This window comes from Odontomachus brunneus, unplaced genomic scaffold, assembly GCF_010583005.1.
Source record: "Odontomachus brunneus isolate Ranch 3 - 2012 unplaced genomic scaffold, Obru_v1 Obru_scaffold_083, whole genome shotgun sequence".
Classification (NCBI taxonomy): domain Eukaryota; kingdom Metazoa; phylum Arthropoda; class Insecta; order Hymenoptera; family Formicidae; genus Odontomachus; species Odontomachus brunneus.
This window is the reverse complement of record NW_022639533.1, coordinates 182127-208500: the sequence shown is the minus strand read 5'-3', so window position 1 is coordinate 208500 and position 26374 is coordinate 182127. Positions and strand designations below refer to the sequence as shown.

Sequence of the window (26374 nt, the reverse complement as noted above, 5' to 3'; positions counted from 1 at the left end):
TGAATTTTTAATTTCATGGAATGAACTCAAGAGAAATTTATATTAAATTATTATATTAATTTCTATTAAATTAATTTCTATTAAATTATTATATTAATTAATTGAATAATTTTATGCCAATTTGCTGTTTTGTTTTCGTTTAGTAAATTTCAGATTTTCCAGCTTCAGATTTTGCACATCTTCCGTGGATAGTAGACGCAGGAAAAGCGTTGAATCTTGATTAGGATCCTAAGTAGTTTTACTCTTCGGTTACAAGACAAAAGTTAAAATGACTGTTCAGTAACTGCTTGAAAATTGCATTAAATTTCTGTCAGAGTAGTACTTTAGAACTGTAGAAATTCATTTCTGGACGTTATAACATGAAGCTATCATAGATTAGTGCTTGCGCACGTTATATCATCGTTTCTTTGAATAATTAAAAAAAAACAAATAAAAAACAAATCGACTATACGAATAAGATTGGAAAGTCCCGAAATAATCCAGTTACGTTACATGTAAAGGCTGTTCCATCGGTCGGTGTACAAGTGACTTGTGTTTGAAATATCTTTTTTTTATTTAAATCGTGCGTCAGATTTGCAAATCAGCCGTGCAAAAAGTGCGCGAAACATCGTCGCAAAAAACGGAATCCGCGTCGTTCAATCCACTTTCGCGCATTCAGCGTCGAGTTCAAATTTGGTCTTGAACGTTTATTGAATTTTAGCCAGTATGCCTTTTATTGAGAATCACGTTGGGATTTAGGAGTATGCGCCCGTTTCAACGCTCTGTGAGAATACGTTTTAGCGTGAGGCTAATCGATATGCTGTCGGATTTTCGCAACGTTTACCTATCCATAGAGACCGTCGTCGCGAAGTTTGTACGGTCGTGCTCGGCGCGTTCTCGTCGCGGAAAAAAATCCCGATCAGAAACCCGCGCGCTGTTTGCGCGTCACATGTTAATTAAACCCGACGTACAGATCAACCCACTAGGTCCAGATGCAAATGTAAATCACGCGAAAGCAGAATGGGATATCAAACCGCCGGGCAAATTTCATAAAACAACAATGACATAGCGCAACACGGAAGGGGAGCGGTTACTTTTTCAGTGTACCCGTTTGTTTGTCAAACACATTAGCGTGCGCAAATATACACTTGTCCAACGACGATCACGTTGCGCGCCAGACGTTTTGGTTGCATTTTTTTTTCGCGATGCTTTGGAAAAATATCCCACGCTCGCGGTTGATTTAGTACCTTCAACCGGGCATTGCGCATAGAAGGAGCTTATTTGTTCGTCAAACTCAACAGCTACGAAAATACACTTGCAATGTCCGGTTTGAGAAAGTTACTTTTTAAAAGTATCCTACTTATCAATTAAAGAAAGCAGTTTGTTACTGTTATACACATTTAGATAAATAATTCGTTATTGTTATACCAGAACTAAGAGAAAACGAGAGCCATTAAAATTTCTACTACCTTCTTTATGAGATTTTAAAAACTTTTCTCTCGCACGACTCGCTGTTGCTCATCCTATACACATATAGTTTGCGTGTGCAAGATAAAGGTTATATTCGTTAAGCCCGCGTACTCCACGGACCAGATATTAGAGATTGAGAATTGCGGATTAGAGATTGGAATTCGATAAATTAACTAATTTCGATCTTGCTCTCTTTGTCCCGACTGATCAAGTTTCAATGTTCAATCCGCAATCGTCAATCCTCAATAATACCTGGCCTGCTACAGGCTTTACCGTCACCTGAATATAATTGGATTACCGTTACTGTTGCTAATAAAAAAGAAAAAAAGGAAAATGCCCGGCAGTAAGTACCATCAACCGCGAATAATAAATGTGAGATATTTTTCCAAACCATTCCAATGCCATTATCAAGTCGTTGTTGCGTAAACAACAAGTTACTTGTAACGATGACTGTGTTAAAAGTAACGCCGACCTTTCTAAAGTGTAGCCAGTACATTCTTTCCTGAAATGTTATAATTGGTGGTCAGTTATAAATATAGCACTGCAATCCGTAAAATCTCGCTGAAAGAATCAGTTAATAGTAACGATTGTTGCTGCTGTTTGCAAACGCAGGCAATGTCGTTGCATGCATAGGGAAGCCGTCAGTTCCGTCGCCGCAAACGCAGAAAGTTAGATTTGACGAGCAGCGCATAACGAATTTGTGTGCTAGAGATTTTGCAGTGAAATCTTATTTCCACTGGTCGAGATCGGCGAGATATAAGATGGAACAACAAAATGGAAATGTTTCCAGTGGAAAATCAATGGATATCCGTCGAATCGATCTCTTTTGCCGTTTTAATTAGAAACATTTTTACTAATTTACTTAATGAGAGCTGCTTGTAATATTACACTTTGTGCAAAACGACCATAAGAGTTGTACACTTAATATCATCGAACTTTTCGTTTCCGTCGATCTAAAAACTTTTTAGTTCAACGTAACCGAACGCGATCCATTAAGCGCGCTGTGCTGGAAGCAGGATACATCTGAGACGTGCCATTTTGCCGGACCATTTCTTCCTTTCCGACGTAGAGAGAAGAACGAGATTGAATTTAAGATTACGAGCTGCTGTTTGTACCAATTTTGTTCTTTTATCGTTTCGAAAATGTAATCGAAAAAAAGCGAGATGAGAACAACGTTGCTGTAAGTTTATGTTCCGTTGATTCGTCCGAAATTCCTAAATTCTTTGATATGTATGTTTAATTTTGATGTAAAAAGTGTATAGAGAAAACGAATCGAGAACTAACGCGTTACTTGCAATTTATCGTTATTAGTTACCTTTTTCTCTTTCACTTTTTATCATTACTAACTATTTTTTTCGATAACGACTTGATAACGGCGTTATTTTTCCTCATTAATAATTATTATATATTATTTATATAATTATTATATATGACAATCAATAATACGTAACATTACGTTATTGTTGATTGTTTCATCGTCACTTTGCATATATAGAATTTAGATGCAATGTAAAGTTTTCTGTGAATATGTTTAAATTATTTCCAAGTACATATGTTTTTTCATTTTCACATATTTTTAATGCTATATATCATATAATATTATACATAGCGGAATCTGTTAAATTGTACGTTTAAAGATGTAAATTAACTTTTTTATGCAATGTGTAATTTTCATACAAAAAACCAAATCAACACACATAAATGTATAATTTTACATGCATAAGCGTGTATTTACCATACACTTAAACTTGCAATACCTTAGTGTCGGTCTACAACTTCGCTTTAAGATTTAAGTCGTAAGCAATTGACCAATTACAATCGATTATTCTTGAAACATAAGGAGAATAATTGACTGTGGTTGGTCAGTTGTTTAAGACTTAAAGCTTAAAGCGAGGTTGTAGACCGACTTAGATCGGTATGTCGACACTTAAATCGGCTCTTACGGACCTCATGTTTCTCTTAGTTTAGTTGTATACTTTAGACAATCTGTTTCTCTATGTAGTTTACATTTTAGTTAAACCTTGAATATTCGTTGTACTTATTCATAATGATAAATATCTATCGTTAGATAAATACCTATTGTTATGTTATATTAACATGCAGTGCGGTATCTGCTCGAATTCTTAAAAATATTGTGAGCAATGAAGTCACCTATATATATACATCGTTAAAGACAAAAAAAGAGATATGCAGATACATGCAAGTGGCCAAATTTAAACTGCTTATAAAGCGCCGTCTGACATGCGTTCTTCGTTTTCAACTTTTTGGCAGCAAGAACGATGTCAAGTTTATGCGAAAATTAGACATTACGTATTAGTGTCTTGAGTGCACCTGACTATTTGGTTATTTGTCTTCGAGGAGACTTTTTTTGAGGTATGTTATAAGCTATAAGTTATAAGAGGTATATTTTTCTTGTCATCTCAATCCATTCTCAGCCCCAGTTACGTTATGTTGCGCGAACACTGAGAGTGAAAAGTTATATGTACATTATAAGAATTATTACTTTTTGCTACAGTACTTAATCAAAACTTACTTTGCATAAACTGCAAGATAAAAATGTCTACAATCAATTTAATTTAATTGCTTGAAATGAAAGATGGAATTTTTGATGAAGGGTAACGATTTTTACATAAAACAATTTGCGAATTACAATGGATTTTCAGCTAATGTTATTAGTTCTTACAACCTGCTTTCGTGAATAGTCATACGGTCAAACATCAGAGGACAAAATTTTACGAAAAGATGAAATCGAGACTTTCTCTTAAAAACACCCAGTGTGCCTGGATTGCATTTTGATATTCGTCCTCGTAAATCAAATGTTTCCATAAAGTATATTCACTGTAAACTTACAAGAAAACGGTTTTATAATAATAAAAAATCAATAAGTCGGAATAAAGTGATGACAATGGAGGAAATGGTAAATTCATGTACGCGTCACAGCGTGCACGTTAAAAGATAAAGAATTCTCTATTCACAGAGGAAATATTCTGACACAATATTATCCCCTTGTAGATAAATTAAAATAGACAAAACTAGATTAATTAAACTAGACAAAACAGTAAGTTATATAATGCGCTAATATTCGCAATATTAGAGGTTTTTATCGAGAAAAAAATTAGTTTTACTAAAATTATAGCTATTTTCGGCGCCAATTACAACTTCCTGTTATTCTAATAAAAATTAAGTTTAACTGTAATTAAGTTACAGCATATACAAGTTATTATCATATGTAAGGTTATTATCATTAACATTATAGTAACTTCCCAGACAACATAATGTCTAAAATCGGGACATAAGACGTTTTAAAGATAATCTTTATGACGCCTTAAAGACATTTATACGTAAATCGTCTGAAAGACATCTTAAAGATGATCTTTAAGACGTCTTATGTCTCGATTTTAGACATTATGTTATCTGGGCTTTGCTGCAAAAACAGCTCGCCTGACTATCCTCATCGTATAAATAATTTTTTCACTGTGCGATTATAATCACAAATACCAAACGCTTCCTTTCTCCGTGCGGTCTGTTGGTTTTACCTGGTTGTGTGTAAATTTGGAGTACCAGAAACTTGAGCTTACATTCGGGGGAGGTTTGTGGCCCTTTTTGAAATCTATCGATCGTGCTCGCGTGTAATTTCGCGCCGGCGCGTCGTTTTGATGGATGAGAAAAACCGCTTTCACGGTTCGCTAATGCAAGCCCTTGCCGGTCCTTACAATGTGGTTGGCCGTAAGGGCCGAGTCTATACATCATTTCCGATTCGCGATCGTGCCACATAATACTCGTTACGGACGAGATGTGAAAGATGTTTTCGTAATAACCTTGAGTAAGATGTAGTCTTCGTCGCACACACGACTCTGAAAAGAATGAGTCAGGATGCGGATCGGAAGGGTGAGGAATCTCTCAGCGAACTTTGTGGTTTTTTGGCGGTAACGTTTGTGATTAATGAACGAACGTTGCTCGAGTCAGCGCCGGAATTCTCTTTCGAACGTCTTTGTGATTTGAGCGATCTGATATCAATTTTCTATGCGCGTCATATTACATTGTTATTGCTATTATTATAATTGTTATGTCAAACAAACTCATCGATCCTTCTCGTAATATATTTCTGAGTGAAATATGTTATGAGATGTGCATAAAAATTTTTGAAAAAATCTTAAATTTTCTTTTTTAGATAATTTTTAGCAATGCTGGTATTTAGATATAGATAGTCATCTAGGTAGATAATAGATTTAGATATATATCTAGGTATAAAATATATAGATCATCTAATATCTTTATCTGAGTAATTATATAGTAATATACATTCTGGTCATCCAATATCTAATCTAAAGGAAAGATCGATCGTTCATCTGATATTTATATCCGATAAAATTTCACATAATATCTACTTATTTACATAATTACATAATTACTTAAAGATAAGATAACTATTATGAAGAATTAAAAACTTATGCCGTAATGTACAGAGTACACTCGTACTCGTTAGTAAATATTTTCGACTAAACGGATTCGTTTCTAGATAGTCATAAACGAGATATATTCTCATTTAAAGTAATTAACAAAATCATATAATACAGAATATCTGATGCATGACGATGCTTGTGTGCAAGTAGATTATACCGAACACAAAATTCCTCTATCATTTTGCAAATAACAACGTAAAATTATGAATTATTAATTAAAAGAAAACTGACGAATGATCATGCCCGATGCGATTCAAGATGTGACTCTAAGTGTGATTTCTGTTGTAAAAATGGTACATTAGATCAAATATTTCGCAAATAACCACGTAAACTTTTGAGTTATTAATCAAAAAAGTTCCACAGATAATCGCACGCAATTGTTCACAAATCTTCTTTAATTAATAATCTAATTTATGTACTTAATCTTGCATACTTAAACATACACGAACTTTGTCGTGTCTTGCATCCTGTATATCAAAATATTTTGCATAACAGTTCGAAAATCTATCGTTTTTTATTCTCTAATGTTTTACGTGCCAAAAATAAAAAAATTAAAATTCTCTAAACAAATATAAACCTAAACTAAATTGAATACTCTTATTTCTCCAAGAATAGAAACAATTTTAATATTTGTTATTAACATAAAAATACGCTAGAAAGAAAGAAAGAAAATAGTATGTTCCCCAAGTATTATAAAATTATATTTAGAAATAAGATATTATAAATAAATTATATTCCATAAGTAAGAGAAAAGTCATATCTTTCCCAAAATTGTTAGTCCTATATTCTGAATCCAATCACATTATCATATTATCACCTCTTGTCATCGCCACGGTTTCCTCACATTCTCGTTAGAGTGTATGTAGATGTTCGCGTGCACGCAAGAGAAGGATTAACAGAAGGGAATAAGATGTAGTCGTGGTAGTTAAGATATTTCTTCGAAACAGGGATTAAACGCGCGTCGTTACTACCGAAGCTCACTTTATTACCCATTTAAATTTACAACGAGAAGTATTTGCTATCAGAAATAAACAACATATATGTGTACGATAAGATACTAAGGAACGATTGACACTCTCTCCTAGCTATTTGCGCCAATGTGCGCTTTTATTTTCCAGTAGTAAATTTCGCCTTCCAATGCGAAGGCGTTTTATCTGTAATAGCCGACTCGAGAAGCAATGAAAGAGGAAAGCAACGAAACGAAAAGGCAATGAGAGGAAATGCTTTTCGCTAAGTTCGAGTCCTGAGATCTCATTGATAGCACCGAGCTATTTTCTTGCGCGTGTATTCGTGATTGAACCTATCTCCATCGGATGATTTCGACAAGGTGATAAAGCTCGTGGATAGTTAAAATCGGAACGGGATCTATGGCCGCTACGTCAACATATCGGGGACCGATAAAATAACGAGCCGTCGCTTTTATTTGTCCGACAAATTCCGCAGCTTGATTTACATACATAGTGCATCCGGGAGCGCGATATTCCTTGCGCACCTCGGGGACAATAGCAAGACGGACGCGCGCGGCAAGTTTTCATAGCGTCGTGTACTCCCGTGCCGTACATGTATGTGCGTGCATGCGTGCATGCGTGCGTACAGCAACAAGGAAGCCGATTAATTATATTTCGCTGAATTAACATACACGGTGCAAAGATTATATCGCGACGTCAAGGATGCGGCCGACACGTTTCGCACCCGACATCTCCGCTTAATTCAGCGTACATGACTCGATTACCAGCGCCTTCGTCGCCATCGATCACGGCTAAAAGCAGTCGCATATTGAAGCGACAAAGCGACAGGCGTTCGTGACATCTTGCTTGTCCGATATACGTCACTTGTGATTGCTCCTCCATAGAAAAGGAAACTCCATATCGCACGATGACATGAGCTACGAAAGCGACTGAGAGGTGGAAAGAGCACGATCGCGACGACGTCAAGATGCATCGGTACTCTTGTTTACGAGTTGTAACGTCGTAATTGTTCGCGTAAATTTTTTCAATTTTATAAATTGGGATATTTCTTGTGAAGAGCTACGTAGACACGTAGGAGTGAATACATATCGCGATGCGAAAACGACTGCATCGAGTCGATGATTCGACGCGTGGTTAAGAGAATATATTACCCATACCTAAAAAATAATAAAAAAAGTTGTGGGAAAAATTAGAGATTTATCTATATTGCAAATAAAAGTGGCATAAACAGTCTGACATTGATTTAGAGTTGAATAAGAAGTTATGCCACTTTGAAATGTGAATCTAGCGAACATGATGATGTCAAATGACATATTAATGACGTGCTATTGATGTTAGAGACGTCATTAATTAATTAATTCGTCATTAATATAACGTCATCCCATTACGTAGGAGTATTTTTACATAACAAAGAAAAAGATGATTAAATTATGAAAATTACAATTTTTGTACATATATATTTGAATATTCAAAATAATGTATGTAAAGTTTTAGTGTGATTCAGAGATAAAAGTTTGGAAGTCAGAAAAAACATAAAATAAAACAAATTAAATTAATTAAATAAAACAAAATGAACAGACTATCAAATGACTATAAAATGTGATGTTAAAATAATAAATATATTGTATCGTATTTTTGAACGAATTTTAAGATTATTTTTCCTCTTGCAAAATGTTATCCGAAGCTCAATTGCTGAACTATAAAAATAAATAGTTAGCCTGTCACAGGCCAGATACGGAAAGTAAGCAAGGGCGATACAATTCACCGTCAGATACAGACGTTGGGCAATACACATATGACAATATTCATACTTCTTAGCTTGAAAACTTTCGGTAGCAGACAAAATTCATAAAAAAAGAGGTGGTAACGTCTTTAGGATCCATAAATTCATTTCTGAAGATTAATATCATTGTTGGATGTTAGAAAAGTGTACAAAAGTGCAAAGTTGTGGCAGGTTAACTCTACACCTCTATATATTTTCCTAACGCTCAACAATAATATTAACTTTCAGAAATGAATTTATGGATCCTAGAGATTTTTGAACGTTGCCAACGTTATCCTTTCTTTTTTTATAGATTTTGCCCGCTTACCAAACTTTTAATGTCAATGTAATTGTGCACAATAGTAAATAAATTATTTTAATTTAATTGAATATAATTATAACATAACGTGTAAAATAATCGATTGCGTTCCCAATACGAATAACTTGTCGGTTTTTTCAAATGTTAAAATATCTTATGCTTTGTTCGATTACTGCTTCATTCTTCTCGTGCTTATTTTTAAAGTTTTTTGTACATGTTTATATTGCACTTAGGACAAGTTCGCGTGCGCGAACGCAATCGACTATTTCATCCTTGCACTTTATGTTATAATCATATTCAACTAAGTTAAAATAATTTATTTATTATTATGCACAATCATATTGACATTAAAAGTTTTCAAGTTAAGATGTATGAATATTGTCACATGTGTATTGCCCAACATCTGTGTCTGACGGTGAATTGTGCCGTCTTTGCTTACTTTTCGTATTTGGCCGTGAGAGGCTAACTATTTGTCTTTATAGTTCAGCAACTAAGGATAACATTTTACAAGAAGAAAAATTTCTAATGGCTTTTTGCAGGAACTAAAGAAAATCAGAATTATGAAATTTGTGATCAAGAAAAATTTAAATAATAATTACTTTTTGAAATTGTAATTAAATTCGAATATATTCATAATTCCAAAAAATATTTGCATTTAATCTTAATTTCAATTACAATTTCAAAAAGTACTTGTATTCGAATTCGATTTCAATTATAATTGCAATTACAATTTAAAAAAGTACTTAAAATTTAAACTCGATTTTAATTATATAATTATAAAGAAAATAGTAATTGAATAGGAATTCAATTATGAAACTATTTAATTACAACATTGTAGGAAATATTGTTTCAAGGATTCTGTAATCAGGGGAGACTGCAGCTAGTTGGCTACTAGGATAAGTTGACAAAATATTGTTCTTTAACAGATTTCACAATTAAGCAAGGATTTTAAAGCCATTTTTGAAATCCAGTTTAAAAATCTTGCTTGTTTAATTCTGTAATTTGTTAAAAAATAGAAATAACCAGTTTTGCCAATTTACTCCGGTAACAAACCTTAACTACCTAGTTTCCCCTACATGTTAAAAAAAATTTAAAGTACTAAGATTCTGTTGATTCTGTTTTATCGATAAAAGTGTCATGCAAAAAATCCCGCATGCGAACTACTATGACGTATATTTTCGCAAATGAGTAATCTTGACCACTCACGAAATTACATTTGGCCTTTGCATGTCCATTTACATAAATAAGACAAGTTTTATGGATGTGACATTGAACTATTAACTCTAATTCCGAAAGATACATCTCTGCACTTTTTATCTTGTCGTGCGGATTTTATGAAGAGAAAGAAAAACGCACATGCCAACAAAAGTTTTTTTTTATAATATCGTTGCGTAATATCATTGTCATCGATTATAATAAGTAGGTAGATAAGAGTTATATAAGAGCTAGATATGATTCGTACTGTGATATCGTATAAAAATTCGGCACACCGGGACACGTTCTCTCATCTTTCTGTCTCTTCCCATTCGGATTTGTTGTGTAAGTGCTGTGAATTAGTTACATATTTCGAGTAGATTTCTGAGATGACATTTGCTTTCTTCACTACTGCACCAGGACTCGACAGTCGAGTTGCCGTGTGAAATGCTCTGTCTCAGGAACGTCTTTATGTAAGTAATATGCTGGAATCATACCCTTTGTCAAAATATCATTAAAACAACATTTCCTTGTTTAATAATTCTTATTTTCATAAATAAAATTTTAAAATAAAATTAAATACTATATTTTCTACTTGTAATGTATCATATATATATATATAAATATATATTATACATATATATATATATATATATATATATATATATATATATAATATATATATAATATATACTAATAACAATTATATTAAAACTCTTAATTATTGTCACTACTACATTATTATATTGAACAGATATATATATATATATATATATATATATATATATATATATATATATATATATATATATTTAAAATATGTTACAAATAGAAAATGTATAGTATTTAATTATTTATGAAAATAAGAATTATTGAGTGAGGAAAATATTTTAACGACGATTTGATGGAAGGTTCGATCCCAGCATATTTTTCATATGCATATTTTTCATGTAATAACGTTCTTGAGACATTGTCTCATCCGCGATAGGCAACTCGGTCATAGAGCAGCAGTGAGAAGATAATAGTCTTCGACATCTACTCGAGATGAACAATCAATTTCCAGCACTGCGTTATGTGATTGGTCAATAAGCAGTCACTTAAATACGATAAAACATGCTGAACAACATTCGAACTATCGCGCGTTCTGCTCTGGCAGTCATGAAGAACAGTCGAGTCGACGTGCACGTACGGCAAGGAAGGCTACAGGGAATTGTCGAGGAGAATGTCCATGGAGGCTACTACACCGCATTCCGTGGGATACCGTACGCGCAACCTCCGGTCGGCGACCTTAGATTTCGCGTGAGTAACAATATACAACGTATATTCCGTTGCGCAATTGATCTGAGCAATGTTTAAGCTGCACTCGAAGTATTCAGAAGCAACAAAGCATGACGAGACGCGACATAAAGCTGTGTCATCATTTTATATAACGCTCAATAACATTGCGCTTGGGAGAGATATATATTATTTACTGCAAAGAAGAGATTTTTTTGTCGAGATGAAAATTTAGTACACCGGACCAAAATTTGATTAGAAACTTGGTAAATGTTTAGTAATTATAAGTAAAAAATTTAATTGTCACGCTTGTGTGTTTTGCTTTCTCACTAATACATCCTACTTGACACAAGTAATAAATGATAGTGCCAATCAAATCGTATGTACTAAATATTTTAATTTGAAAAGTACACTTCTCTGACAGAACAACGTGTGTTACGAAACACGATGTGTAGAAAATGATTGTTAAGATCTCGCGCTAACCTAACTGCTCTCTTGCACGCTCTTACCATTCTTCTTTTTCAATATCACAATTTCTTGTAGTTGATTGTGAAATATCATGTGTTTCCGTGCTCAAATTGACATGCCTACTCTGATATTTTGTTTTGGTTTTATATGACGTGTCACATATATCTTGTATAATCATGAATTACTAGCGATGATTTTAGACGTCTATCTATAGCGCCGCCAGAATCAAACAACGGCCATTGTCCCAACTATCATCATATTTTTATTCCTGTTTTACCTACTGAAAAGTTGTTTGTGATTATAAATTGTAATATCATTATAATATAAGAGAAGTGTACTTTTTAACACTATTTATCAGTGAAATAATTTTAAATTGTCATAGAAATATCTGCAATTTATTTATAAAAAGTTTTACAAACATTAGACTATTTCGATTGCAATTTAAAGGTTTTGGAAAAGTCTATATGTAATGTTAAAAAAACCAACTATTTGAGTAATATATTTGTCATATAATATTATATTTTTTAGATTTTCAGGAAAATTGTGCCCAAAAAGGACATTTTAAAATGCAACCTTAATAATATGCTATTCTATTCTTTCTTTATTAGTAACGATAACTATATAGAATGTAACTTCATTACTTTTTTCGTTATTTTCATTGTTACTTTGCACATATAGAATCCATCTACGCAAGATATGTGTGTGTATGTGTGTGAGAATCGTAAGAAAAGTTTTCAAAACTTGGTAAAGGAAGTATACATAAAACGCAATATTCTCTTCGTGTAATGGTTGGTATGTTTTAAGTAACGGTAACGTGAGTTACTTTTCGATAAATAAATAATGGTGTCGAGTCATGTTTACAAAGTAACTTTTCTGTTTAATAATGTTTTGAACTTTTCATAAGAATCTCTTATAAGATGAAATCTTCGTATCGGTTTGTTTGTAAAGTTCAACTAGACAGAATACAACCTGAACAAACAATAAACAAAAGTCAATATTTCCAACGCAGTTGTACATTTCGCTATTCGCTTCTCTCCCCGTAATTTATGTAAATCGTGGCTTGCGTAAACACCGACGATTTTGTATGTGCATGCGTGTATGTCTGTGCATACGTAACTGTTCGTCCATGAATGAATTTGTGAAAATTAAAATGCAAAAGGTACTTAAAATACATTGTCAATTCAGTTACAAAAATTTAATAAAAATGAAATTTTTAATGATTGAATTAATCGACACGTGTACTTGGAGTCAATTCATTATGCGTCGTAGCTTCTATTGTAATAAATATATCTAGTCTTCTTATCTAAAAACTTGTTTAATACGTCGGGATTATTGTCAATCGCAGATAAGGATCAAAATACTGTGTCTACGTGATGGTGAAAAATGTTTTAAATAATCTTATAAAATAGAGTGTGTGTGTGTCACAGCCTTAATTTTCAGTTTATTAAAATTTTCTTAAGAAAAAAGAAATAAGAGAGAAAGAGAGAGAGAGCTCCTTTTATTCTGAATCCATGCATATTCCCTATCTATCACGGCCAAATCCCTATGGCAATTAAGACCAAATCCCTATGGTAATTTGGAAATAAAAATCCTAAGACAAAAATGTCGAAGCTATAATAGCTTTTAAAATATAAACAATTAAAATTGATCATATTTGCATTGCATATTCTTTGCACGGTCAACCACGTAATATCACGTGTACGCGAGTATCGATCGCTCATCTGTTACTGACAGCTCAGCTGCTATCGATGTTTTACTGCTCAACTGATTTTTTCTCTAGCTTACGTGTAAATAATGCATATACTATAACAATCAACTGATATTGACAAGCCAATTATTATTATCGACATTTAATTATCACAGTCAAATAATCCGATCCTTTTTTTTAACGAAAACAACTTTCTTTTAGCAAAACTATTTTGAAACATAATACACATTGATATTAATAGTCGAGAAACAAAGTAGATGTGTGTTAATAGAGAGAATGGAGCTTTTAAAAAAAATTTCTTTTAATTAATTGCCGAGCACTTCTAGAATCCGTGAATATGATTATGCATATATGGATTTTTATCACTTTAAATATGAAATGTCAAGAGAAACCCATTGAACGACACTGATATTTATACAGGTGCACCAATGTATCTTCAAAAAATGCGATGGAATTTTAATATTTCTGTATCTTCTCTTTTGTTTTTTACATCAATACGTTTCTCTCATTGTTACATATATGGAATGATGATCTAAAGTTTTCTCATATCTCTAACAGCTACCAAGACAAACGGGATGAAACCTTGAGGGATAGTTTTATCCCTTCCCTCCCCCTTACAAACTTCCACTAAGCTAATAAAAAGATACGTATCCCTTAATCCTGGTTATTCTACAAGCACGTTAAGTTTTGTTAAGAATTGGAGGGGAGTTCTAACATCGCGAATGTTCTCTGTTATAATAAGCATCGCGATTCAAGTCCAAGATCTACGACTCAATTAAAAAATAATTTGCATATTTAGGATCCTCAGCCAGCGCAAACATGGGCCGGTGTACGGGACGCCTCGAAATTCGGAGATGTCTCTCTGCAGGTGGACATGTTCACGCGTCAGGTAGTTGGCTCCGAGGACTGCCTTTACCTGAACGTGTACACCTCGGACGTCGAGCCGAAGAACAAACGCGCCGTGATGGTGTGGCTGTACGGCGGCAGCTATACTAATGGTTCCGGCGATGATTTCATCTACGGCCCCGATCATATCGTCCGGAAAGACGTAGTGCTGGTTACACTGAATTACCGAGTAGGCGCATTTGGTAGGTGGTGCCACGATCGTGACTATGTGCAGTCGTTGCACATCATTCGCGTTTGTGTATCTCTGTTTTTTTAAATGTATTTTTTGTCACTTCCTGTACAAGATAAACGACAACGTGGCATGTGTGTGCGCGGAGCGATTGTTTGTAGGAAAAATCTAAAATTTGGAATGATTTTGTTTGGCGCAAGGTTAGTTAGTTTTCGAGAGGGTCAATCGAGTTGTTTCATGACGTATGCGCGTAATATACGACGTATGCGTGGATATACGACGTTCAAGTTTGAACACGAGATAATTACTTGAAATTTTAAGAAAGTATGTTTAATATAATTTCCGAGATTTTCGACTCAGTGAGTTTGTATTAAATTCTTGTAAAATAACAGTAAAAGACGAAATATGTGAAGTAATATTACAGAAGCTTGCTTTAGCAAAGTCTGACGTGGGTAAAAACCTGAACATATAACATATCTCACTCAAATATACGAGTGTCAAAGAGCGAAAGAAAAGAAGGAAAAGAGAGAGAAAAAAAGAAGACGCTCGCGCTGTGAGCGCCTACACTCCATTTTCGTTTCAGGAAAGCTTGAAATTAGAATGACGAAGTTACATGGTATTTGCATATAATTTTTCAGTTTTTACTTTGGACTTCGCTTCCTAAGCGGAACACATTAAAAGCAGCTTTGAAAAATAACAGCGTTTGCTTCATTGCCATGGCACCAACGTAGCGGCAAAATATTACCGTGTTAACAGAATTTGGGTTAAGGTCAAAGCAAATGCTATCTTTATATAAGCGACTCACGTATAGAAATTCGAGATCGAACGGAGCAATTTCAAAAATCCACAAGATATTGCTATTACTTTCAACAGTCGTATCGTGCGCGATGTTGTCGAAGATCGTTACGGTTTCTGTTCGATTAAATTAGCTTCTGCGACCTAATTAGCTTTTGTCACCTGGCTCAACTTGCCCAGACAACATAATGTCTAAAATCGGGACATAAGACGTCTTAAAGATCATCTTTAAAACGCCTTAAAGACATTTATACGTAAATCGTCTGAAAGATATCTTAAAGATGATCTTTAAGTCCCGTCCCGATTTTTACGTTTTATGTCCCGATTTTAGACATTATGTTGTCTGGGTGGTTAATCAGTGCGACAATTTTATCGTGCTAAGTGTCCTATTAACGTCGATCGTTGAATCATAAATAGCTAATGAAATTTCACAGCGGATATGAGTCACTTACAAATAATACAGGACAAACATTGCTTTCTTTTGCCACAGCAAATACTTAAAAAATCTTGACTGTAGACAATGGAATATTTGCATATTTATAATTTTTTATCTAATCTTTTTACTGATAACAAATGTTCAAGGTGTTACATCAATATATTGGTCAGCATGACAGGTTGCTTATTCACTTCGCTGGCAAGCGAAGTGCGTGCCTGGACATAGCTCGAACCTGACGATATACTCGTCCGCTAAACGAGATTATGCTTATTTTTGTCATCAAAAGAAATATGGAAAAGTGTTGCGAAAGTTGAAAGAAATATGGAAAAGTTGCAAATCGTTTTATCTATCATACTGATATCATAATGTAACAATAAACAGATAGTGTTACGAAACGTCCGCCTTATTTATAGGAAGCACGCGAGTTTGGAAAAACTATCATTAAGTCTCACTTCGAATAAGTTAATCGCTCGATTTTACGCAGTTTCGTCCGCGCGAGTCAAGTCAACTTTGTCAAGCAAAGTTACACTTTTTCAGGTTTCCTGAATCTAGGAAATGACGTGGCAGGAGGCAATCAAGGTCTGAAGGATGCAATCATGGCATTACGATGGGTTCACGATAATATATCGAACTTTGGTGGAGATCCAGAAAATATCACTCTCTTTGGTGAAAGCGCCGGTGCAGCTATAGCGCATTACTTAACCATGAGTCCGTTGGCTGACGGTATATGTCACAGATTTATCGATACGTACACACAAATATACACACACACAGAGCTAGTCACTAAATCACCAGATGTGCTTTTAACCGCAGATTCGACGGAGTCGATTTTCCTTCAACAAAAACATCGAGGCGCTAATAGCTTCTGCTACTTCGAGTACCTCGATAGTGATGCTTTCACTATATTGGAGTGTTATTAGCGCTTCAAATGTTTTACGTTCTTTTATATCTTTTTTTTTCGCTTTTTTTCCTCATTCGTGTATTACATTCTTAAAAGACGTGTCCTATAAATGCCAATAGAAGCTCTTATCTGCCTGGCAAGTACAGAGCGTTCTTTTATGATTGAATTAATCACGAAAGACGGTGATGTACTCTAAATGTATCTTTTTCATCTTTTCGAAATATTTTTAACAGCATTAGTTTCACTTGTTATAATAAGAAAGAAGAAAAGAGGAATTTTAATAATAAGAAATATATATGTAAAAGATTAAAAGGTCGATCTGGCAGTGAAAAAACAGGGGAACGATTCAGGCCGAAAATATTTGAAATTTGTCATTGTTAACATTTGCTGTAAATTATTATTCTCCCGCGGACTTAAACATACGCGAATCAGGTTGTTATCAGTACATTATTTATGCGCGAATAAATAGCACACATGAAAGTATTCCTTACAACTAAAAGCATTTTTTAGCAGAAAATAAGAATAATATTTTTCCTTAATATTCTTTTCCACTGACGGAAAGTCGACTCTGACTTGGTCAAGGAGTCTCATTAAGAGACCTATTAGTTCTAAGAAAACTTGTACATCGTTAAAATGAAAGTAATAAGGGGAAATAAATTTCATGGAAACAGTATTGAACTACTTTGAATGCTTGTTATAAAGGCGCGCTCTTTTTGCAGGTTTGTATCATAAAATGATCATACAAAGCGGGTCAATGTTGTGCCCATGGGCTTTGGCCGTTCCGGAATGGCAGAAAGCTTTACAACTCGTCGAGAAACTCGGAAAACGGACCACAGATCTGAAAGAGGCGGGCGAGTTTCTCAAAACGGCCGACGCGAATAAAATCATCGACGCTTCACAGACGCTCTTGTCCAGCCACGTAAGTATCATTATCTCGCCGCGGAAAAACAATGCAAATTCAATAAATGAAACAGTCAGTATACAAGTAAAATGTATCGATAAAAAAAGAACAAAGAAACAGTTATCAGCGACACTTTCTCTCGTAGGAAAACCGACTGTTCGTAGTCGCGTTTGCCCCAGATGTGGACTTGAAGTCACCGAATCCATACTTCTCGGAAGACCCGATCGTGGTGGCGCGCCGCGGAATTAAAGTGCCGCTCCTGCTTGGTTATACAAACAGCGAAGGGATTTTCTTCACACGCAGTGAGTCACACTTCAACATAAATAAGACGGATATATGCCTCAAAGTGCTTCGGTGCACGCAAACTGTGTCGCATGATGTTGTTAGTTGAGAATAACAAGTGTAGTTAGACGACACTGTGGGCGTTACTGTGGGTGACACGTTATGGTGCTGACATTAAAAGAAGTTTCTTATGGATCACGTCGAAGTTACATTGAGAGTAACGTTGTATGACAAATTGAGAATTGGCGATAGGTCGCCACCAAAAATTATTCTTTAACAGCAATATTTCTGAAATATTGTTGAATCTATGTTAGACATAGTGATTAATAATATAACCACATTATTGAAATCATTTCAGGCTTGAGCGATAGAGCTATTCAAATAGTCAATTCCAATTTCGAGAATACCGTACCTATAAGAGTTATGGCTGACTTAAGGAAGAAATCGATGACGGCTGATGATGTACGATATTTATATTTCGGTGACAAACCGCTGTCGAAGGAAACTTTAAGCCATTACGCTGATTATATCACCGACTTGCTCTTTCATCGTCCCATTCAGGAATTAGCTAATATACAAATGCAGATGGGACACAGACCGACATACATGTATAAATTCTCATATGACAATAGAGCTTCCTTTTTGAAAAAAGCGATGAACATTACTCTCCCAGGTACCGTAACTTATTCATTTAAGTTCATGCAAGGACTTTTAATCACGAAACAACAAAAGCACATTTATAATAATTAACATTTATATTAATATAAACATTTATATTAATATAAACATTTATATTAATATAAACATTTATATTAATATAAATACATAACAGTACTTTGAATTTTACGTAACTATGAGGGAAATGGGCCAGAGAGTGATTTTGCGAGTATTATTAAAGAAGGAACTAAATTATGATACTTGGTACTTAGACACTTAGAAATATAATAAAAGAAAAAAAAGTGCAATTAATAGAATTTTATAGATTTAAAATGCAAATTGTGTCACTTTGCGTATTTAAAATTAATCTGCATGGTTTTATATTTTACAGGAGTGGCTCATACCGAAGAGTTGTTTTATTTATTTTATCCTTACGTAATGAAACAGTTAGGTATGCAACTCCCTGCATCCAATTCGGAAGAATATAAGGTAACAGATCGCTTCACGCAGATGTGGACGGATTTTGCCAAAACAGGGTATCGTAAATTTTATACTTTCCTGGAATTTTACAAGAATTTTATACGAGTCTCACACTAATAAGTGATTTTCAAGGAACCCAACACCTGCTGTTACGGATTTGATCCCGACTAAATGGACACCATTAAAACCAGGAAACGTGTACGACTATTTAAACATCGATAAAGAACTGCAGATGAAAACTGCCTATAAAGGAGAGCAACGTTGCGACTGGGAGAAGATAAGAAACAAGCTTTAAGACCCTCTATTCATCAGAATTTTACTAGTAAAAACAAATTTTTTTAGCACATGGAATGATCAATATAAAAAACAACAATACGAGATAACATATTTCAAATTCTATTTTTTGTAGTAACTTTAAATTAATATTACGCTATTTATGACAGAATCGGTGTAATTTATAAAAATTAATAGAACCGTGTATAGTTCTAATTAATAGACGATTATAATCATAAACCGGTATATTTGCTCAATGTAATAAATTTTTTCAAAATTATTAAATTTGATATGTTCTGATTTTGTTGTTTACTTTCCATGTAATCAGCATATTAACTACTCTTTTACTTTTTTATACCAATTATATTTCGTATATTGACAAGTGCAAAAATAGCTATGGTATGATATAGTATGATATGGTATAACATACAGAAAACATATAAATATGTAATTACAAAAGCGTTTAATGCGTTGTCAGAAAAAATTCTATTTCAATTTTTTATCCAGTAACGGGATTCTATAACTCGTTATTAGAGTTAACGACATCATTATCGTTGCGCAACTTTTCTATGGTGTACAAAAGTTGTGCAACGATAACGAAACTGTTGTTAACTCCAATAACGAGTTACAGAACCCCAGCACAGATCTCAATTTTAGAGGATATTTTCCTGAAGAGAAAGTTGACTATCGATATCATGAAGATGTCATTTTATCATTTTAATACAGATTTTCGGATACTTGTATGTATTAAAAACTAGATGAAAAAAGAAATAACCATAAGTTAAATACTACTTGACACTTTGGATTAATTTAATACCACAGATTCATACAGCCCTGAGGATGAAACAACAAGCGTTGCGTTCCGACTGCCAGTACTGAAAATCTATAGTATGCGTAACATAAACTATAGATATTCAGTGCCGGCACGGAATGTATTCAAGGATGGACGATAAGTTAGAATCACAGACATGATAAAAGGATAGACTGAGTTTGTCCAAAACTTTAGCAGAGGAGATCAAGCAAAAAGAGACTGAAAAGACTGAAAAGATAGAAATAGATAGGAGATGAAGGCCGTATATTTCTTTCTGTCCGATTCGCGTGATAGCAGATACAGAGTTCGTCTTTCGTCTCTTTTTATGTATATCTTCTATATATCTTCTATATATCTTCTATGTATAACTTCTATATATCTTATAGGTCTCGCACATACTTGGTCTTATGCTTGATCTATTTTTATTATATCAGTTATGATTCTTGTGCACATATTAGGAGTAAGAATAAATATTAAGTATTCGGAATATGAAAATGAGGGGAGATATGATGAGGATTATTTTATTTAGGACAAAATAACCATAGATTAGGAGCCAGCCCAAACAGCACACGATATCCCATGAACGTTCTGTGGATGTCCGTAGGACATCGGGACGTCCTCAGGACATCCTCAGGACATTCCGAGGAGATTTGTGCTGTCTGGGAGTAGACCAATTATCTAATTTTATAATGACTATGTCGCTAGTATGTTGCGCAGTTCTTTTTGTTTTAGGGCAGTATTTATAATCCAATTTTGCATTTGTATAAGATCGTTTTAAGTTTATTTTAAAATATTGTAACAACCGCTTTTCATTGGCTACCTAACAACTTAAGATAAAATTAAAAAATGATCTTATAAATATCAACTATAATTATATATGAATACTGTCCTTAGAAATGTTTTATTACATCTGTCACATTTTAAACGCAACAGATATAAATTTGAACTTTTTGAGAAAGAAAGAGAGAGTGAGAAGGATTGAGGAGAGGAATAAGTAAATGCGCAGATGTACAACAAAGTGTAGAAAGTGTAGGAACTAACAGACCTGCCACCGCCTTGACTATTACGTGATCGAAAATTCGAGACAGCGCATGCGTCGCAAAACACGTCACGCGGCCGGTTTACTCATGTTTGCACGCTCCTTCGGCAAGTCGCGACGCTCGGTCGCCGTGAGTGTGAATCATCCTGCTCGAAGCGAACAACGTAGAGGTTACGTATCGGAAGTTCACTTGTGAGATATTGCGCAATTCGATCTGGACTCGCCGATCAGAGGTATTTAGTAAGCGTCATATAAGCAGATATATGCGGTATACGGTACCCGGTGCATGCCTGACGGTTGGGAACAGTCAACACAACCACACGCACGCACGCGTATATATACACGGCTAGCCGCACGTGTGCACACGTGGCAACAGCTGTCTTCATGCGGCCGATCGGAGCCTTTCTTTTGTCATCTCGCTCGCGTTATTAAGCGAGTCGCGCGCTTCCTACTCAAACGTCAAAATTCGCAGTGAAAATTTTCACGTTGTACTTCTCCCGGCAAAAACGTTGTCTCGTTCCGATCGATTCGTCAAGAGTGTTGATCCCCCGAACAATAGGACCTTGAACCAAACAGCGACCAAAACAGAGTTTTTTTCCTTACAGATTCGCGAGAACAGTCACGGTTCGTTTCTAGTCAACGTCTTTTTCGAAAACTCAAGAACGAAAACTGGGATCTAAGTGTGAATCAGTCAAAATTCAGTCGCGGATATTTACAGGCTATTGATATTTATCGGCGGCTGACACGATGATTGCGACGCCATATCTGAATGCGATTCAAAAGATACCGGGCGACACCGCCAGCGAAAAATTGAAATGGCTCGGGAAATTGAGCCAGAATGAACGGGAGGATCGACAGAAGGCCAGCGGAGATATCGATCGGATGCCGTCGGAGTTGCAGCCGATACTGCGTGTGGAGGCCGCCGTCCGGAAGAAGATACACAAGGACATAACATCGGCTTTGAAGTCCGATGACGTGACGATCGTGCGACGCGCTCTCCAGGCCTCCTGGTTCTTCGATGGCAGCCACAAGGACGTCATAGACGTCGAATACTTCCGCGAGCAGATCTTCCCATACGTCTCCGTGAATACGAGACTACATATTATAAAAACATTCACCCTTAGGCTGAAGGACACGCAGTTCGCGCAGCAGATGTTCATGGAAATAGAGAACATTTATGGCATTCAGTATGCCTTGCCGTTGATCGTGGTGTGCGACGAGGAGTTCGCTTATCGCACGATCGTGAACAAGAAGATCCGTCTGCCGTTGACGATCGCCAAGAAAATTTTTCGCAGGAACATAGACTTCATAGTGCGTTATCTGAGATTGTCCGATCCCTCTGAGAAAAATTTTTTCCAGATCAACATACAGGACTACGCAGTTTTTTTGCCGACATTGATAAAGAAACGGCTGGCCGCCTTTGTGGAGCTCTACGAAATGCACGAGAAGAATCCACCGGAATTTCGACTGAGCAACACGTGCGTCGACGTGTTCCTGAAAAAGGGCATTGACTACCTAATGAGAAAGCCGTTGTTGTACATCAAAATCTTACCGATCAAGAAGATCCATGCGACAATAATGAAGAAGCTATTCCCGGCTTTGATGCCGGAAAACGTGGAGCTCTACGATGTGAACAAAGCGATGGAATATTTAGAATATTATCCGAAGGCTGAGAAGTTCGATTTTCTGTGTAAAACTTACAGGGACAAGTACGGCGTCGAATTTCTCGCTAAGCAAGCGAACGTGACACCAAACGTGCTGTTACTGGCGCCCGTCGAGGAACGTGTCAAGCAGGCCAGGGTCATGATCAAAACGGAACTAGAGAATGCGGATACGACGGGCGGCGACGACAATGACATGGTTTTCATGATTTGGTTCTGTTATCTGCCTGCCGCGGAATCAATACCGTTAATAAAACGTGCGATACACAAAGCGACAACGCCGGACAACAGGATCACCTTGCTGTGGCAGATGATTACCACGTGCAAGGTGAACAACGATGAGAAAGCGTTGCTTGACTTTATGACGTATTTCCTAAACAGACATAAAAACGAGGAGGAGTGGGTGTTCGATCGAACGATGGATAAAATTGCTTCTCTTTATGACGTTGCTTACTTCAGCAAGAAGATCTGGTCCGCTTTGAACGAAATCATTACTCTGTTTTACGTGAAATACGGCTGGGTGACGGAAAAAGTTCTCTTGGCTCTGATTCATAACAAACTTCTTCACAAAATACCGATCGCGGAGCAGATCGAGATTCTCATAGAAACGCAATTGAAGAAAACCTACGTGAACTTCGAATGTTTGCTCCGAGAACATCCACACTACAATAGGCAGTGCCTCATCGTTTGCGCAGAAGTTCTGAAGCAGAAGAATAATGTCGTACGATGGAAAGCGAAGGAAGATGTACTGGTGTTCAATCTCGTCAAGGCGATGTACTATTTTAACGAGAGATACGACAAGAAGAAAAACAAATCGTCCACAGAGATCAAGCGTATCACGATTCAGGACTATCCTTGGCTGCAGCGTATTCTGTATCAAGATGTGATCCAAAAGAGTCATTATTATAGTAATGTTATAAGCAACTTGTTCCGCAAGTATGAGCCGGACTTGTACCGCTCTTGGTTCGAGGAGAAACCGGAGTTTCGTAAAGAATATGTGAGAAAGGGCGCGGTGATCAAATCGTTGAAGCAGGATCTGCGAAAGATATTAGTTAATTGGAAGGAATATTTGGAAATTTGCAAAACTTATAGCTACAAAAAAAGCGTGCATCGTTTCATCAGAGCGACGCGTTGGTACAAGGACCTACCTATCTTTTTCGTGCGGCATTGCCAAGAAAATTGGCGACAGAAGAAAGACTGCAATTACTTGGTCATCATGGCATTACTGCTTCGTGGCGACACGATGGCGAAGATAATAGAACCTCTGATACCTATGGAAACGAAAGTGAACACCGTCTACAAGGGTGCTAGGGACAACTACACTCTCGTGAGTACTTTACCGTTGGTCATGAAAGTTTCCAATCCGCCGGTACCTCTCGAGCTCATAGCCAGATTATGCGAAGGGGATTATCTATCGGTGGCGTTAATGGCGCTGACGTGCGCGTGCAGGCGACTCCCTTTACTCCAGGTGATGTCGTTCGCGGAAAATCTCGCGGATAAACGTGTCAGCGTCACGAAGCATGGCATTCGAATGATGTACCTGGTAGCACCCATACACCAACTTCAACATTTCCTTCAATCTTGGTGGCAAAAAAAGCAGCATCACTCGATACGGGCTGTTTTGCTCAAAAGCACCCAGGATCTGTTCTTTAAGAATCCAAATGAGCAGAGTTGGTCCTCGTACAAATGTCTGATATCGACGATGAGTGTCACGGACGACTTGTTGTTCTCCGAATTGAATCTGAGTAGCGTGCCCACCGAATACTCCGTGGATTATAATGAACTGATGTTCGACGTGATACACAAACTGTTGGCGAAAGGTCTACCTATCAGCAAAGTGCTTCGATGCATTGTCACTTTATTACAGACGATCACCGAGCAGACCTGCGATAATCTGAAGGACAGTTTCATCAAGATGTTACTGGAGACATATCTATTTAATCAAAACGAGGAATTATCGATGGCGGCGATAAACTTCACTGTATCTCCGTACCTGTTAACAGCCAAAGGGATGTACTATACGCGCATGGACACATTTTCCGAAATCTTGAAGAAGGAAGTGAAGGAAGGCTGGGACAAGAGCCATCCGAAGAAAAGTGGCTTGTATCCGGTCAACTACAGCGTCCACACTTTCATCGACAATTTCGTGAGTGAAGCTCTCGCTAAAGAGAGGCAAGTCAATCCGGATGTTATCGCCAAAATGCTGGAGACATTTTCATCCGTCCTAACACCTCAAATGGAGCCGCGATCTTATTTGCTGTTGGTGTACGCACACGAATGGGCGAAGAGCATGTCACCTAAACAGTTCGGCTTGCAACTCGGTACGAGAATACACGACTTGATCAATATATTTTCGCCGATGTTCGTATCTTTCATGAGCAAAACTCTCAAGGACTTGCTGAACAACATATTCCATGAAAAGCTGCAGAAGCCCGAAGTCATGCATAACTTTGTGGAAGGTCTCATTGAGGCCGGCAACATGGAATCCTATTTTATAGCTACGGATTTCTTATTAGAGAATATGCCATCTCGCAACCCGGAACATCATACACTTGTCAAGAAGCTCAAGGATATGAATCACGCTGGTATCACGAGTCTTTTAAATGATAGGAAAAATCAAATATTTTACAGTCAAGTCGAGTTTGATGTTAGCAAAATAGAGTAAACGCTGCAGGCGCAAAGAATAAGTCTGTAGTAAGTTCTACTCATGCATTCCGATAAAGTAGCATTTGATGACGTGGCATTTGATAATATGATTATTCGAGATGATGAGCAATTTCTCGTTATATAATTAACGACTTCATTGCAGATGTAAATGTACTATTGCACCAGATACATTATTTGCATACGAGTTTTTTTCACTTCTACCTATCCGACATGGTCATTGAGTTCTCGTTGAAATGACCGCTTATTCTTTTTATTTCGATAGATAGGTACATAGCTGAGACGTTTAATAGACGCTCTGTTAGTGGTCTTTCGGAAGTGCGGCAATAAAAGCTCATGGTTAACGACTCGAGACAGATGAAACTTCTCGCGTTATGTTTAAGTTTTCAGATGTTTACCGCTTGTACAGAAACCGATAAACATGATAGTAAAACGTTGATAATATAATAAAACTTTTCTAAGTATCTCAGACGGATACGATGTGGCATAGCATGCATCTCGTTCTCTTTCTTTCTCAGTTTTTTTTCTTCTTTCTGTGTCATGCTTGATACAATATACACGAAATAAACTGATGCATTCTTTGCGACACGTAAAGCTTTCTTTTTTATTGAATAATCCAACGTACCATAGAAATTTTTCCTCAAACAAGCGAAAAAAATTTAGTAACAATTATCAAACCTGGATAATAATTGCTAGATGCTTGCAGAAAAATAGTTTTAACTAAAAACACATGGGTAAGTAGACATATAATCAAATAATTTGGTAAGTATTAATAAAAACGTTAACTTGATAT

General features: G+C 36.0%; 3 protein-coding genes across 14 annotated transcripts in view; 2 read left to right on the top strand and 1 right to left on the bottom strand.

The window, feature by feature from the left end:
• LOC116847823 (calcitonin gene-related peptide type 1 receptor-like) overlaps positions 1 to 26374 on the bottom strand; it is a 130190-nt gene that overhangs the window by 43809 nt on the left and 60007 nt on the right. The window lies entirely within an intron of this gene.
• Positions 3690 to 20197, top strand: LOC116847820 (esterase E4-like). Of its 4 annotated transcripts, none has more exons than XM_032823222.1 (9): positions 3690 to 3822; positions 11312 to 11454; positions 14406 to 14694; positions 16450 to 16635; positions 17533 to 17732; positions 17860 to 18016; positions 18355 to 18669; positions 19045 to 19189; positions 19266 to 20197. In XM_032823222.1, the coding sequence occupies exons 2-9, from the start codon at positions 11314 to 11316 to the stop codon at positions 19426 to 19428; spliced, it is 1596 nt and encodes a 531-aa protein (XP_032679113.1). In that variant the 5' UTR covers positions 3690 to 3822; positions 11312 to 11313; the 3' UTR covers positions 19429 to 20197. The 4 variants fall into 4 exon arrangements, with proteins under 4 accessions (XP_032679113.1, XP_032679110.1, XP_032679111.1 ...); XM_032823219.1 differs by lacking the exon at positions 3690 to 3822 and adding an exon at positions 10398 to 10500; XM_032823220.1 differs by lacking the exon at positions 3690 to 3822 and adding an exon at positions 10439 to 10500 and having other exon boundaries at positions 11219 to 11454.
• LOC116847818 lies at positions 21319 to 26050 on the top strand. The gene is made up of 2 exons (XM_032823216.1): positions 21319 to 21489; positions 21862 to 26050. The coding sequence occupies exon 2, from the start codon at positions 22004 to 22006 to the stop codon at positions 25580 to 25582; it is 3579 nt and encodes a 1192-aa protein (XP_032679107.1). The 5' UTR covers positions 21319 to 21489; positions 21862 to 22003; the 3' UTR covers positions 25583 to 26050.